General features: G+C 38.9%; 1 protein-coding gene and 1 long non-coding RNA gene across 7 annotated transcripts in view; one reads left to right on the forward strand and one right to left on the reverse strand.

Annotated features, from left to right (window-relative positions):
- The window catches only part of LOC113879504, a 139,920-nt gene that overhangs the window by 103,157 nt on the left and 20,522 nt on the right, over positions 1-16,241 (forward strand). The window lies entirely within an intron of this gene.
- The window catches only part of UBE3A (ubiquitin protein ligase E3A), a 119,126-nt gene continuing 114,318 nt past the window's right edge, over positions 11,434-16,241 (reverse strand). For 3 of the 5 annotated variants that reach the window (XM_027521038.1, XM_027521037.1, XM_027521040.1), the window contains 2 exons: positions 14,504-14,647; positions 12,097-13,516 (listed from right to left, as the gene is read on the reverse strand). In XM_027521038.1, coding sequence (XP_027376839.1) covers positions 13,396-13,516; positions 14,504-14,647 — 265 coding nt within the window. In that variant the 3' untranslated portion in view covers positions 12,097-13,395. Of the gene's footprint in view, positions 13,517-14,503; positions 14,648-16,241 lie in introns of all 5 variants that reach the window. The other 2 variants (XM_027521036.1, XM_027521039.1) reach the window with 1 other exon arrangement.

Genomic DNA, 16,241 nt, shown 5'->3' on the forward strand with positions numbered 1-16,241 from the left:
CTCAGCAAAGGTGTCCTCATTTATTATCTTCTCTTTTTCCCCTTTCTAACCCCCTTCTCCCGACTGCCACCCTTTTAAAAAAACTTTTGGGAAGTCTCATTTTTGAACAAAATTCTTATATAACACAGTTAAAGAAAGGGCCCAACTTTAAACCAGTTGACCAACTCCATCCTAGAGAGGTTCATACATTAAAACTGTAAAAAGTATCTTTTCTCAACCACCTACATAAATGTTCTCCTACTATACTTCTAAATCTCATATCTCTGTTATTAATCTTATTAAATACTTCCCCAGTACCACCTACCAGGGAGATAGAAGGAACCAGATTTAAGAAATCTCCAAACACCTATAAATGATTGAAAAGTAATCACACAGACCTTTCATCCCTACCCTAGCTAATTCAGCTCCTATTACTGAGAGACCAGGGGGATGACCTTCAAGCCTCTTTCCCCTTGGATTGGGGACAGTTTCCAGGTAGCAGCTGGGCCTGTGGTAAACAGGCCAGTGAAGAAGCCTCCCAGGACCTCAGTCTTTGATGATCCACAGAGTTCTTAACAACAAACACTGGAGCCTGGAATAGAACCTTCTTGTCATAGTACCCACACATCGCTAAGCACCCTCACAGGTCTGCTGACGGAACACAAGCTGCCAGGTCTCTGGTGGGCAGAGAAATGTCAGATCTCCAGATCCAGCTGGGCAGCTCCTGGAAAAGCCACCCACAGAGTGACCATCAGAGCTTACTGAGCAACACCAAAAATAAGGGAAACAGGAGCTATTCCATATTTGGAGAGAACATAAAGCTTATGGAAACAGAGAAGTCCTACTCAATTCTGTCCTTCAACTGGAAAGAAGAGAATTTGCTGAAAAAGAAGCTAAGTTTTCTAGACTCCATGAAGAAATATGAAGCTAATGCCTGGCTAATGGAGCAGAAAGCCTTTTATAAACGATGCCACTCAAAGCTCCAAAAGTCAGAACTGGCACATGCTCGGTTGATAGGCAACAAGGACTTGGTCAACCGGCTCACCTCCAAGAATATGTTGTCCAACTACACCACCACCTTTGTGGATGAGAGTGAGGCAGCGGTGAAGGCGATAATTCAGAACAGAAGAGAGGGGGAGAAGAACAAAATGCCCTTCAGACTTAGCCTAGACAAGGACAGACTCTACCCATCCACAGCTTCCAGGGCAACCTTAAAGGTGGACTTCAAGGATGAAAGTGAGAGGGGAACTGTAAATATAAGAGGGTCTCTCTCCAGAGGGGAGGGGAAACCAGCTCTGGTTTTATCTTTAGAGTCTTTGGATAATCCAGAGCAGGTAGAAAAACAGAGAAAGCTCCCTGTTGACAGCAGTCCATCAGCTGGGGGAGAAGGGATCGTAAGAGACGTCCCTAGTAGACCATCGAGCACTGGGCAGAGTCATCTCCAGGATCCAGCCATTGGCAGGAAATCAAAAGGCAAGTTTCTTAAATACATAATCTATGGAGACAGGAGTGGAGAGCACCCCAAGAAGAAATGGTCACAGCCCAGGAAGAACCCACCTGTCCCGGATGGTGTGCAAATGGACCAGGCACTGCCGACCCAGGCTCAAGTCAGCCTAAGGCAGGAGTTTCTCACGAGTGAAAGAGCCAAGTATCTGGAGGCCAGAATCCAAAGTCTACCACAGACCACATATTTTCAAGGTCACTCTTCTAACAGACCCTGGGAGAAAGGAACTGAAGGAGTAGTGCACGCTCCAGGAATCAGAACACAGGGTGCAGGAAGAGGGCCGAAAATCATTCCTGAAGAGATTGGAAAACGAACTGGAAGCAAGTCCATTAGCAAGAACAAACGGCTTTTTTCCTAAGGCATCCTTCCCCTTTCCACCCCTCTGCCATTCAGCAACTTCTACTTAATACTTACCAAGAAAACTCTTACCCCTGACTTCAAGACTGCTCTGGAACTCACGGAGAAAATGCTTCAACTCTCATATAAAACTGTGACAACCAAGGCAGGATTTAACAGTAAGAACGTGGACCCTGGGTCACGCCTCGCCCTGCAGCCCTACACGCGGAGACACGAAGACGCGCGCGCAGAGGAAGGGCAAGGGGGCCGCGCCGCGTCCGGAGCGCCCCTCGCGAGCCTTCAGGTCTGCGTCCAGGAGCAGTATCTAGGGGGAACATGCTGCTGGGAAACTTTCTGCCAATAATGCTCTTACTGTAAAAAAAAAAAAAAAAAGAGTGAAAGAATGATTTGGGAAACTTTAGCAAATCTGTTTCTTTGGTAGCTTGAGGAGGTAAAGGGAATAGGAAACTTGGTCTAACTTTTGACCTTCTTCAATAAAATCAAACCAGTGTAAACTAGTGGACTTGAAAACTAGGAGAGATCTCTCCCTCGGCGCCCTGTTCTCTAGCAGGCAGGCCCTACTGGGAGACTCCCTACATTTAGTGAAGCAAAAAATGTTGAAACAAGAAAGAGAACTGAAGGTGTGATAAGAACATCAAGTGGGAGGCAGAGGTTCTGTTTTCTAGCTTCTTGAGTTCATATGAATGCAATGATCAGAGTAATCTTGGGCAAAACGCTTCACAGCTTGAGACCTAAATTTCCTCATCTATAAAATGAGGGTTGGAGAAGATGATCTTTCAGGTCATTTTTACCCCTATACCTCTACAATACAATTATTTTAACTTGTCACAAAAGCAGATGTTGGGTGGCTGCCCTTGAGCAAAATAAAACATCGTCAGTCTTTTGTCCTTCCAGGGTCAGTCCAGTGGTTGGTTAACATTTCAAACTTTTTTTCTGAGGTAATATAAGGAAGTTAAAGTCTTCATTATCAATTAGATGGTCATGAGGCAAATGTATAGAGAAGTGGCACTTTTACATTTAAATGAATAATGCTAAATATTTTTAAAATATTTTTTCTCTGTATTTCATCGTTCATATTCCTTAAATATTTTTTCTCTATTTCATAAGTATTTAAGTCCCATTATGACAGCAACACTAAGTAAGTGGAATTCATGTTGTACAGCATGTGGCTAAATAATTGCAGGCTTAATGTCTCTGAAATCAGATCTGCAGTCAGAGGGATCACTGCAGTGATCTGTACTGTCCCACATGATTGCATCCATTTCATGTGGATTCAGTGTGAATTTTACTGATTTCCTCTATGGGTTACTGGCATAGAAATACTGAAAGCACATAGGTGGTTGTGGTGATGAGAAAAAAAAAAAAAAAAAGCCACCCTTATATGAATTATGAGATTATAAGTGTAATTTTAGAGTGGGGGTGGGGATGAGGACCTACAGTGGAAAGAGGCTGTCTTAAAACTAAAGGTACTTAGGAAAACGTGATTGTTTACTCACCACCTTCTTAGGAATACATGGCAAACTGGTTTCCCTCAATTGTTTTCAAAAACTAGTTCCATTCATAAGAGCAGTGTAAGGTGGTACTGTTACTGAACAGTGGGAAGGTGTGAGGAGTATCTGAATGCCAGAAAAGCTCTTCACATGCAGGAACAGCCGTTACACTACTTTTACTGGTAGCTTCTGTGGAGATCTGGAAGTCCAATTGATAAATCAGGCTCTTTGGTTTTATAAGCATAATTTCATTCATACATTCATTTGAAAAATACGTTCTGAACACCAGGATGAGGAAAACAGATACACTTCTACTATCATGGAATAGAATTTGAGGAATGAGTTAGGCAATAATGAAGTAAGCAGACTAATACCCTGTGGAAAGTGTTTTGGAAGTATGATTATTTTGGAGACCAGAGTTTAAATTTGAAAAATACTTCAATCCTATTAAAAGTACATATTTAAGGCACATGGTATTTTCTTCGGGTTTGGGTACAAGATGCAAGCACACAGGGACAATTCTGAAATGCATTTTTAGGTAATGGGCGAACTTCCCACTTGACAGGCCCAAGAATACACTTGTAGTTACGATGAGCTGGGATTCTCCTGCTGTCTCAGCTTGAAGCATTGGAGGTTATTTCCTGCCCTTGGCGATTATTTTCAGGGCAAATCTGCCTTCTCAGTTGCCTCAGGAAACAGATCTGATCTCACTTTCTGTGAACTTCTTGATTCACTGGTAAGGGGACCAAACCCAGCAGTGCTAAGCATTGATTTGCAAGTTATCACATCTCAACAGTTTGGAAATATTTTCACTCAGCTGATATATCTTCCTGAGATGACAGTAAATGAACACACATACAATGTGGGCCCTTAAAAACTGTGTTAAGAATTACAGTGGGGGAGGGTGTCAACAAGGTGCAAAGGATAGCAGGGAAGAGAATGGGAAGGATTTTCTGAGACACCCTGGTTTGTTGTCCAGCTTAATGAACCTTGTTTACATTCTGCTGTAGGTACTAGGGGCACAGCCATGAGCAAGACAAACTTCCTGCCCTCATCAGGCTTGGTTTCTAGTGAAGCACAGATAAAAATGAACAACTAAGGGAACTGCTTTTCTTGTTTAACTCTGAAATGCTAACATTTTCCAGGGACTCTGTCCATGTTCTTTCTTCCTCCCTTTATGACCTTTCCCTAAGGGTACATCTATGCTGAAAAACCATACATTTTAATCTTCTTTGTAGGCTTTTCTTTAAATTTGTATTTCTTTAACTGCCTCTGTGCCTTTTAATTCCACTTGTATATTTCTCAGACACTTCAACTGAAACATGACCCAACGGTATTAATGTTCCTTCCAAAACCTGTTTCCCTGTAGATCCCACACCACCACCACCAACCCAGTCATGCAAATCAGAAACGTGGGTTATTTTTGACTCCTCTCTCTCCCTGGAATATCGAAATCAGTCACCCAGTCCCAGTCCCAAACATGTCTTAGAACATCCCCACCCTTCTATCCTCAGGCTTATAAACCTGAGGATATAATTAGAATTATGGCAATAATCTCCTAACTGGGCTTCCCTGGTGGCTCAGACAGTAAAGTATCCACCTCCAGTGTTCTTGCCTGGAGAATCCCATGGACCGAGGTCACAACGAGTTGGACATGACTGAACGACTTGGCAAAATCTCCTAGGTACAAAGATTGCATGACACTTACATTCCTCCAATTCCATGTTATAAGATACAAAAAAAATGTAAAATGAATTATCTTTGTATTTCAATTATCTGCAAAACAAAGTTCAAAGTTCTTGGTATGGTCTACAAGGCTTTTCATGCTCTGACCTGCCTTCCATTCCAATCCAATCTTGATCCCTTTGAATCCGACACTCAGGCATACTAAACACCTTCTTGTCTGCCTGTCAACTAATCTTTCACTTTCTATTTGGACAATTTTTGGATCTGAATTCTCTGTCCAAATTGTATTTTTATGTACTTTTATAACCCTTAGTGGTTTCTATGTATATCTGGTTCACTAGATTCAGTCTCCCCATAAAAAGACTCCTTGATTGAACAAAGTGGTTATGAAACCAACCTGAAACCTCCAGCAAACCTGCAACATGATTAGCATTCAATTGGTATGTTCAGTTCAGTCGCTCAGTCGTGTCCGACTCTTTCCGACCCCATTGACCACAGCACGCCGAGCCTGTCTATCACCAACTGCCGGAGTTTACCCAAACTCATGTCCATCGATTTGGTGATGCCATCCAACCATCTCATCCTCTGTCATCCTCTTCTCCTCCTGCCCTCAATCTTTCCCAGCATCAGGGTCTTTTCCAATGAGCCAGTTCTTCGCATCATGTGGCCAAAGTATTGGAGTTTCAGCCTCAACATCAGTCCTTCCAGTGAACACTCAGGACTGCTTAGCATTCAGTTTTCAATTGGTATTGAATTAGCATTCAATTTGTATTGAATTCTATTTACCTGGTAAATGTTAGTAAAACAGAAAATCTTCACAGTTCAGTTGGACTAGAAGCAGGTTTGAGATCTCCCTTGGAGATCTTTCCGTAGCACCATCCAAAGAGTACGTAAGTCCTTCCTATAGATCTACTAATTTAGTAATGAGATTTACTGAATAATAAGGCACGTGTGTGACAGGAAGGAAGCGAATAAGGGCGATGGTTCAGCTGAGCACAACTTTTTCTTTTTGCTGGTCTGCTCTGGCTCTGGATTTGTTTTTCCAAGCAGGAATGAAACCTCAGGTATGTAGTTTTTCTGGTCACTTTCAGATAATAAGCAAAGCATCTACTTTCTGGGTATTAGTGAAACATCAAAAATGCCACTCTCTCTCCTAACTGAAAATGCAACTCTTGCTCAGAGCTGCTTCTGGGTGGGAGGCCTGAAATAGGCTCTTCGTCACGTTACCTTCCTTCTCACTCAAAAGCTGTTTCTGGCCCTTTTGGAAGGGAGGAAATCTAGAGAAAAATATCCTACCTTATCCAGTTGGTGCAACTGTCCTAAGATACTGAGCCTTCAGAGAGGTAGGAGTGAATGGCCTTCTTTCACAAAGTTAACTCTTCAGGGAATCCCAAATGAGAGCCTCTGGCTCGGCTGGTCACTTTCAGTTTCTCCTCTTCTCACAGCTTCTATCTGAGGGTATTCAGATATTGGGTGTCTGGCTCCAGAACAGGAAACCTACTTGTGCAGGGTCAGATGGCCAATGATCTGTCTCTTACAGTGACCACATGTGGCCTACGGGAAATACACATTTCAGCCTCATCACTGGTAGATATGCCCTTTATTCAGCAATATTCTAAATGGAATTCTAGCAGACCAAACTCAGTAGCATATTAAAAGGTTTGTGTACCATGAACCTGCAGAACCCCAGGAATGGAGGGTTGGTACAATATACCAAAATCCATCGATATAGCCCTACTGAGAGAATAAAGGACAAAAACTCACAACCATCTTAACAGAAGCAGATTAAGATCCTACATTGCAGGTGGATTCTTTACCAGCTGAGTCACCACGGAAGCCCAAGAATACTGGAGTGGGTAGCCTACCCTTCTTCAGGGGATCTTCCTGACCCAGGAATTGAACCAGGGTCTCCTGCATTGCAGACGGATTCTTTACCAACTGAGCCCCAACAGAAGCAGAAGCATCTGACAAAATCCAGTATCTTTTCCTGATAAAAACACTCAAACTAGGAATAGAAGGAAAATTTCCTCAACCTGAAGCATCTATGAAGAACTTACTGTTAGCATGACACTCAATGGTGAAAAATTAAATGCCTTCCTTATAAAGTAGTACTAAGATAAAGATGTCTGTTCTTGCCACTTATATTCAATATTGTGCTAGAGGTGCTAGCCAGGGCACTTAGAAAAGAAAAAAAGTATCCAGAGTGAAAGGGAAAAAATTTGCAGATGTGTGATCTTGTATATGGAAAATACAAAAGAATCAAAAGTTAGGAATCACATTTAGTTAGGAAAAGCCACATATGATCAATATAAAAAACTTTTCATTGCATTTCTATATGCTAGCAATGAATGATCCAAAAATGAAATTAAGAAAACAATTATGTTTATAATATCATCAAAAAAGAATAAAATACTTGGGAAAATATTTAACCAAAGAAATCAAGACTTGTACACTGAAATCTAAAAAATAACAATAAAAAAATTAAAGACCTAAATAAATCCAAAGACATCCACGTTCATGAGTTGGTAAACTCTATATTGTCAAATTAGTGATAATCTCCAAATTTATTTATAGATTCAACACAATGCCTGTCAAAATTCTCGATGTCTATTTTGAAGAAACTAAGCTGACTCTAATATTCACATAGAACTGCAAGGGACCCTCAATAGCCAAAATGACCTTGAAAAAGAACAAAGTTGGAAGACTCGACATCCCTAATTCAAAAGTTGTATTTCAAAGGACACCATCAATACCAAAGAATGGAATAAAATATTTACAAATGACTTATCTGGTAACAGATTTGTATCAGAATAAGGAATGAATAATAAAGACAAATAACTGAATCAAAATATAGGGAAAGTCTCTGAATAAATGTTTCTAAAGATGACCAAATGGCCAAAAGCACATGAAAAGATATTCAACATCATTAGTCATTAGGAGAATGCAAATCAAAACCACGAGATACCACTTCACTCCCAATAGGAAGGCTAGACTCAAAATGTTGGCCAGGATGTGGAAAATTAGAATTCACAAGATGCTTACAAGAAAGTACAACCACTTCAGAAAACAGTTGGCAGGTCCTTGAAGACTGGGCATATGACCCAGGAATTCACTATGTACATTACCAAAAGAAATGAAAGCTTATGTCCACATAAAAACTTGTACAGTGTTCATGGTAGTGTATTTATAATAGAAAGTGAAAACAATACAACCATCTATCAAGTGAATGAATAAAAATGATATATTGATACACTGAAATATTATTCATAAAATGAAGTACTGATACATGCTACAACACAGATGTACCTTGTGTGTGGTTCTATTTATATGGACTGTCCAAAATAGGGAAATCTACAGACAAGTAAAGAGACTAGTGGTTAGGTCTTGGAAGGTGGGAAAAGATAATCACTTCTAATGGATACAAGCGGTTTTCTTTTTTTGCAGTGGTGAAGATGCCCTGGAATTATATAGTGTGACACACAATTTTGTGACTATTCTAAAAGCCACTAATTGTACACTTTAAAGGAGTGAATTGTTATATGAATTATCCTAATTAAAAAAAAAAAAAAAATCAAAGAAAGCACCCCTCCTGCATTTTGAGATAGATGAGGGAGGGTCAAATCCTGCAAAAGAAATCATTACAAACATCTTCAACCTCTCAATGAATTCCTTCTTCTGTCTTGCAACAGGTAGCACCTGTGTCTCAACTTCAATGAGTCTTGATAACCATCAGTGATATACATAGGCTTGGATATGCTAATCCAAGCCAAAGGATGGGCAGGGCCAGACAGAACTGAGACCATCATTCAACTCTGAAGGCTGTGCCCTCAGTCACTGTGCACTGCTCACTGACACATGCCCATTGCATTTTCTGTGGTTTGCTGGAGACTGAAAGATAGCCAGGATAATTATTCCTGTTCTACAGTCCTGTTCAGCTGAATCTAAGAATCCCAACTTAAGGGTTGACTTGTAGCAGTAATTACAAGGTTTTGGCAAACCAGGCATTCATCATGGTGAGTGCTTTACTACAGAAAACACAGCATTCAGCAAGGATAGCTCCTTGATATGTGAGGGTTTGGCAACAGCAGGATGACGTAAGACACCTGCTCCCATCTCCAGCAGGAGAGGAGTGTAGCCACAGCGGCTGACCACGCAGAGGTTATAGGTTGCCAGAGCACATCCCGAAAAGTAGGACTGGGGAAGTCACACAGAAATCTTGCTTCCAAGGACTTGGTCCGTTTCATCCTTTCCCTTTTAGTAATTTTCTTTTCACAGGCTGAAATGACAGAACCAGTTACTCACTTCCTCCAGGAACAAGTTCTTTAGCCACTAAATATTCAAATATTTTAAAATAAAACCTTTTGGGGGTAGGATAACGAGGAGACAAGAGACAGAGGCTATCTTTGGTGAGAACAGAGACGCTTCATTGAATGGCAAGCCGTCATTTTCAATCATTCAGGTGGTGACTGACGAGGTACTGGAAAAAATAGCGCTCGTCCTTTCAACAAAGTTATTACACAACTACTATATGGGACAGAACAAAGATAAACAATCTTCCCCATGAACCTGCCCACATGCCACGTTAATGGTTATGGGAAAAAAACAAAAATCCCAGTGACTCCTCATTGCTCAATGTGCATGTACTACCATGAAGTTGCTATTAGGTTACAGAGACATTCTGGAGGTTGATGAATTCATGGGTGAGGGGCTTTTTAAAGTTTTGGCCTTTAAGGTTACTTGAGAAATATGAAATGATTAAGCACAGCATGATGATGTGGGTGGGGATGCAGGGAAAGATGCCTGTAACTGATGGCAGAATTGGAAATGTAGGTGGAACTGAGCTTACAGAGGGCTGCGGATACCAGGCTTACAGATTTCCTCAACAGGGAACAAGTTTTGAAGCAAAGGATATTTAAATTAACAAAACTGTGTTCTGGAAGAATGAGAAAGTTTGGAGAATACTGTCAAGGTCGAAAGGAAGTATGATGAAGGAGAGGGGAAAACAATTGATACAAGCTGTGACAATTGAAGGGTGAGGGATTCTGAAGACTGAGTCAAGAGGGATGTTTTTAAGGAACAATAAATGATAGGTAGAGACAAAAGTTCCATTTTGAAGTGTATTGATTTTAAGATACCAGAAAGATATTCTGGGGGTAGAGTCTGAGCAGAAGACACGGTTTTGGAGAACAACCTTTTTGAGTGGTTGAGGTTTACCCGACAGAACTGGTTAAGTACAGGTCAGAATTTTAGCATTACAGTAGTATCCACCCTACTGAAAAACGAACAGGGTAGCAGCTGAACCAAGTTCAGGGTGCTGCCAAGGTTAGGGTTCTCACTGGCAACAGAGTTTCTCAAGAGGAGACTCTAAGAATCCTTCAGGAGAGGTATTTTAGTGGCATAGCAAAAGTTTTAAGCATTTCTCACAGGGGCACATCTGCACCGAAATCGTCCTGCAATTGGTTAACAAATGCCAACTACCGGATATCAACAGTAAAGAAGGAAAAGACTGAGACTGCACTTCTCTAGACTCCCCAGGAAATTCTCCATACACTAACACTGTGGGTAAAAGAAGGAAAGAGAGGAAGTGGAAGTTGCATTTTGAATCCTCTATTGGCTCAGGGAAGGGGCAGGAATATAAGAGATGGTCCTTAGAGGCTGGTGGAAGGTCAAAAAAGATACTTGAGGTAAACAGGTTAAGGGGATCATGACTACAGATGGAGTAGCCTTAGGAAGACTACCCTTCCTCTGAGTCTGCATCAAAGTCTTGAGAAAACCCCTTGAAAGGGCCTGAAATCCCAGCACAGTTCTTTGAGTGATGGTGCCAGGTTACACTCATCCTTCCTTTCTAGTAAGATGGATGTGTACCGATAGGGAAATGAATACCATCAGCAAGTTTTGTTTGAAGCTTGATTTCATGTATCTCCCTCCTTAGTATGTATCCCAAAGTAAAGCTACAGAAATTGTCATTGGATTTTATCACACAATTAAGCAGAGCCCAGTAAAGTTGTATAGGGTAGGAAATCCAATTCATTGGCCAAAGCTACCAGGCTCCAGAAAAGTTTGGTCACAGGCCGTGTCTTTACTGTATGCTTGAGATATTCTATAATGATGGTAGTAGGAGAAACTGTGTATTTCATCTGGAAAACCAATTAGTTTTCGGTTTTTTATTTCCTCCAGAGTTTCCTGGTGATCTGGGAGAAACAGTACTTTATAACCTAACATCTGGGATAGAGGGAGTAACCACTGTAGTCAAAATTTCTATTTGTTCCCTCTTGCTTAAGATACTGTTCAGTGAAAATTTTGTAGACAGTAGTGGAAAGGAGGCAATGAGAAAAGAAGTGGTAATATGCCCAGGACAAACAGATATTGAAAGTGAGAGCAAGTAGTCTGGACAACCAATGAACTTTTCTCTTAGAATATTTTCAAGGGTAGGTTTATTTTCAACTGTTTGTTAAAAGTCTATTTGATATGAATTCTATACCTGGTGATCTGTACTCAATGACCATTCAAAAACTTCACATAGATGTGATTACAATTGGATAACTTCAATACTATAGTGATAATAAAACTTGAGAACTGAAGAACACAAATTTCTTCACGAATTTATTATACAAAAAGCCCCCAGAGTATTTGATTTCTCGTATTCTCACTTTCATTATACACAAGAAGCACAGGAATGAGAGGCCTCTTAAGGTGACTGTAGTAGCATGAGGGTCCCTTGAATCAAGGTAGTGTATATATTTTTAACAGTGTTCTCAAGGCTGGCCCAGAAAAACCCCATGTTACCTTACCACAATACGGAAAGCAATGTTTTCTTTTTCCACTAAATTATGGTGGAAAATGTCACTGTTTTATTTAGCATTATGGTACATAACAGTTAAGTCTCAAATACTAAAAGAACTAAAATAATTCTGAAAGACATCCTCTTTCCCCTTCTGATGATTGAAAGCTGTATTTTTCCTGCCAATTTCAAACAAATCATTAAACTAATGTCATGGTCAGTTAAAACAATCGAGGTACAAGCTCAGCACATTAGCTGTAACTTGTAGTAAAAGGATATATCAATATGTCTCTCCTCAGTTAAAAATACATAATCCTTTTATTTTATATTGCAGTAAAAGAAACAAACATCACAGACACAGACGACTAGACAGGGGAAACTACTTGCTTCTGAATGTCTAGTAATTTAAATCTACCTGTACTTTTCCACAGTACGTGAAAGTAGTATTTAACACTTTTTGAAATAAACTTTAATCTTTGGGGACAGACAATGTAAATAGGACTTAAGAGTAACAGTTCCATTCATTTCCAAGTCTCTGCTTACTGTATGATTAAGTAAAACAAGGCACAATAGCCATTCTTTCCACTATGTTCCAACACTGATCATGTGCCTTGATAAAATGGCTGACTGGATAAGATGATGGCGACAAGAAGGGAAGACTTTGGATTGTCTATTTAAAATGTGGTTAATAAGCAAAGAATAAAAAATTTAAGTGCACTTTCACATGCTTTACGCTTATAATAAACAACAAACTTATCTTTCTTGCAAAGGGTTTGACTATCATTTCTTTTGGCCAAATGCACTTTTCCCCAATAAACTTAAAACAACAACAACAACAAATCCCTGTCCTTCCATATACTAAGAAGGAGGATTAGCTACTCAAACAGTTCATTGCAAGACACATGAAGACAACATACTGTGGCATGAGTTGTTTTTAATTTGTTGTGCTGTTACTAAAGTAAAGTTCTGAGGGCTGCAGTTAAACATTCCAAGTTCTCCCTTCCATCTTTATTGATTTTAAGATTTTTGCACAGAAAACTCTTTGGGGACTAGAACAGCAGCAATTGCATCACACTGTTTTCAAGACTTCAAGTTTCAAAAGCAAATTGTTTAAAAAAAATACAGCTCCTGATTTGAGTTAGATACAGGGACAAAAAAATAGCACAGACTTGAAGGTTACATGGCCTACAAATGGTGGTAATATTTTCCTTGGGAGGGGAGTCTGTTGGTGTGTATTTTTAAATATGCAAAAAGGCTCAACCTCAAGCAGTAATAAACACAAGCAAAAGTGATTTAACCCTTAAAATAAATATTCAGAAAAACCTCTCTGTACATACAAGTGAAAGAATAAGTAACACTTTCACGCAAAAAAAAAAAAAATAATAATAAAGGATTTGTTCATATAAGTAGCTGAAATCTGCTGTTCCAGCCCATATATCCCCAATAAAGAAGGGAGGCACAGACATAGGTGACTACTGTGGTTCACTATTTAACAGCCTTTTTGTACTGGGACACTATCACCACCAATTTTATCCCTCTTGTTATATTTATTAAAATTTTAAATTTATTTTCTTTTTCTTCCCATTTTTTGTTTTTTTTTACAGCATGCCAAATCCTTTGGCATAAGTGATGGCCTTCAACAATCTCTCTTTAAGTTTTTCTTTGCTTGAATATTCCGGAAGTAAAAGGACATTAAAGCAAGTATGAGATGTAGGTAACCTATATAGAGAGAAAGGGGAAAAACAGGACAATAAGTCATGGGAGATATGCTCAGTACTAAATGATCCTACTTTAGATGGTATATACGTTGAGATGGTTTGCAAAGCACACTACACATTAATGCAAGTCATAAAGATAAACTTTGATTTTGCCATACAGATACCAAACAGCAATTTGTCTTTACCTCATAAATTACTCAGTGCTAATAATAATGATGGTTGATGATAACATATTATATCCACAAAGTTATTACCACATACCAGATACTGTTTTAATAGGTTCTTAACCCTGAGACGTCATTTAACTAAACTTTCTCACAGTAAACCTACAGACTGTCACTTTCCCCACTGTAGAGTTGAAATCACTGAGTAGTAACATTAAGTGAAGACAATATTCAAATCTCAGTTTCAAATTTTCAGTCTGGGCTCTTTAATGCTTATTCAAAATATTCCTGGATGACTATGTAATTGATTTGATAATAAATTTACATTAATAACAAATCAAGTAGAACACTGAAAGAAATGTTTCTATACATTTAAATTATTAAATATACTACTGCTCATATATAGCCACTACACACCAAATGTTAACTTGCACAACAGAGGAAACACGACTAATGTTAGGACACTGAAATTGGTGGTACTAGCATAATCTAGGGCTGAACAAACTTGTGAACTTCAACTTGACTATTCTAAATAGATGACATAATGTGGCTTTCAATTAAAAAAATTCTCAACCGAAAACTTTAAGAATCATACCAATCTGTAAAATTTCAAATCAAGGGAACTCTGTAATTTTTAACCTGCCCAGTATTTAAAGATTTTCTTGAACATTAGCAGCAAAGCACTGGCTAAACTAACATTTTATGTGACTTGGAAAATTTCTATTAAAAACTGCAAATGTGCTCAGAAGCTTCTGGATAGATCACACATGTGTAATAATATGGAAGCCAAGGTTTTCAGTATATAGTCACAATTTAATAATTACCTTTCTGTGTCTGGACCATTTTTGGCTATTATCATCTTCAATTTTCCTAGTCCGCCCACAGGTGCCCTGTCTGTGCCTGTTGTAAACTGCAAGAAGAGTCTTTTCTGCTCATCTGTAAATGAATGAACAATTTCCCAGAACTCCCTAATGAGAAAAGATAAAATACCGATTTTAGTTTGGCATTCATTATTGCTAGCACTAATTTAAGTTTGTGATTTGCATTAAAACCATAATAGGAGGTAACTTGGAGGTCAGTATCAAGAGCCTGAAGGTTCTTTTCTGGGGATCTAGGAGCTAGGACTTCCACTCATGCAAATTTAAGAAAACTATTTTCAAAAATATAAAAGCTTTTGTTCATCGCTACATTATCTGCAACAGTAAAAACTGGCAACAACAAAATGAAACAATTACACCAACTGTAAATATATAGTCAGTAAAAAACAAAAGGCAAAACCAAAGTCCTGTGAACTGAAGATGACAGCTATGTCCCTCTACTTATGCCTTACATAGTAACTTCAAGGGGAGAAGGTCAGACAAAGAGTAGGGACAAAAGAAAACACAAAACCCCTCATACCTAAAAATACTAATACAAAAGGACACAATGTTTATATAAACGAGAATACTTTTATCAATAGTATGTGTGCTGTGGAAGGGGAGTTGGGGCTTATTCTGATATATGTATCATATGCAATTATACTGAGAATAATCTAATCCCTGGCATTCCTAAAACCTATGTGATAGAAGTCACATTATAATGATGCTTGTTAAATTTACTCTAAAAACAAAATGCAAGTTCATTAAGAGCAATCTTGAAAAAGAGCAACTGAAATCTATACTTTCAATAATAAAGTATCCATAAATTTAACATATACAGTTTCAGGTGTACATACGCACAGATCCATCCTTTCTCAGATTCTTTTCTCATGATACTATGAAATACTGAGTGGAGTTCCCTGTGTCATATGGTAGGTCCCTGTTGATTCTCTCTTTAATACATAGTGTGTGTATGTCAATCCCAAACTCCTGAATTATCCCTTCCCCACCTTTCCCCCTTGGTAACCATTAAGTTTGTTTCACTTGGTATGTTTCTGTTTTGTAAGTAAGTTCATTTGTATCACTTTGTTTTTTAGATTCCATATATAAATGATGTATGATGTATCTTTCTCTGATTTACTTCACTTAGTGTGATCATCTCCAGGTCCATCCATGTTGCTACAAATGACATTATTTCATCCTTTTTATGGCTGAGTAATATTCTTTTGTATCGTATCTTCTTTATCCATTTCCTCTCTCAGTGGACAAATAGGTTGCTTCTATTTCTTGGCTATTGTAAATAATGCTGCAAAGAACACTGTGGTGCACACATCCTTTTGAATTATGGTTATCTCTGGATATATGCCCAGGAGTGTGATTACTGGATCATATGGTAGCTCTTTTAGTTTTTTAAGGAACCTCCATACTATCCTCCAAAGGGGCTATAACCGTTTACATTCCTATTAATAGTGTAGGAGGATTCCTTTTTCTCCACATACTCTCCTAGCATTTATCTTTTGTAGATTTTTTGATGATTGCCACTCTGTGTGATGTGATACCTCATTGTAGTTCAGATTTGCACTTCTCTAATAATTAGTGATGTTGACCATGTGTCATGTGATTTTTGACCATCTGTATGTCTTCTTTGGAGAAATGTCTATTCAGGTTCTGTCCATTTTTTGATTAGACTGTTTGCTTTTTTGAT

The sequence above is a fragment of the Bos indicus x Bos taurus genome, chromosome 21 (assembly GCF_003369695.1).
Source record: "Bos indicus x Bos taurus breed Angus x Brahman F1 hybrid chromosome 21, Bos_hybrid_MaternalHap_v2.0, whole genome shotgun sequence".
NCBI lineage: Eukaryota > Metazoa > Chordata > Mammalia > Artiodactyla > Bovidae > Bos > Bos indicus x Bos taurus.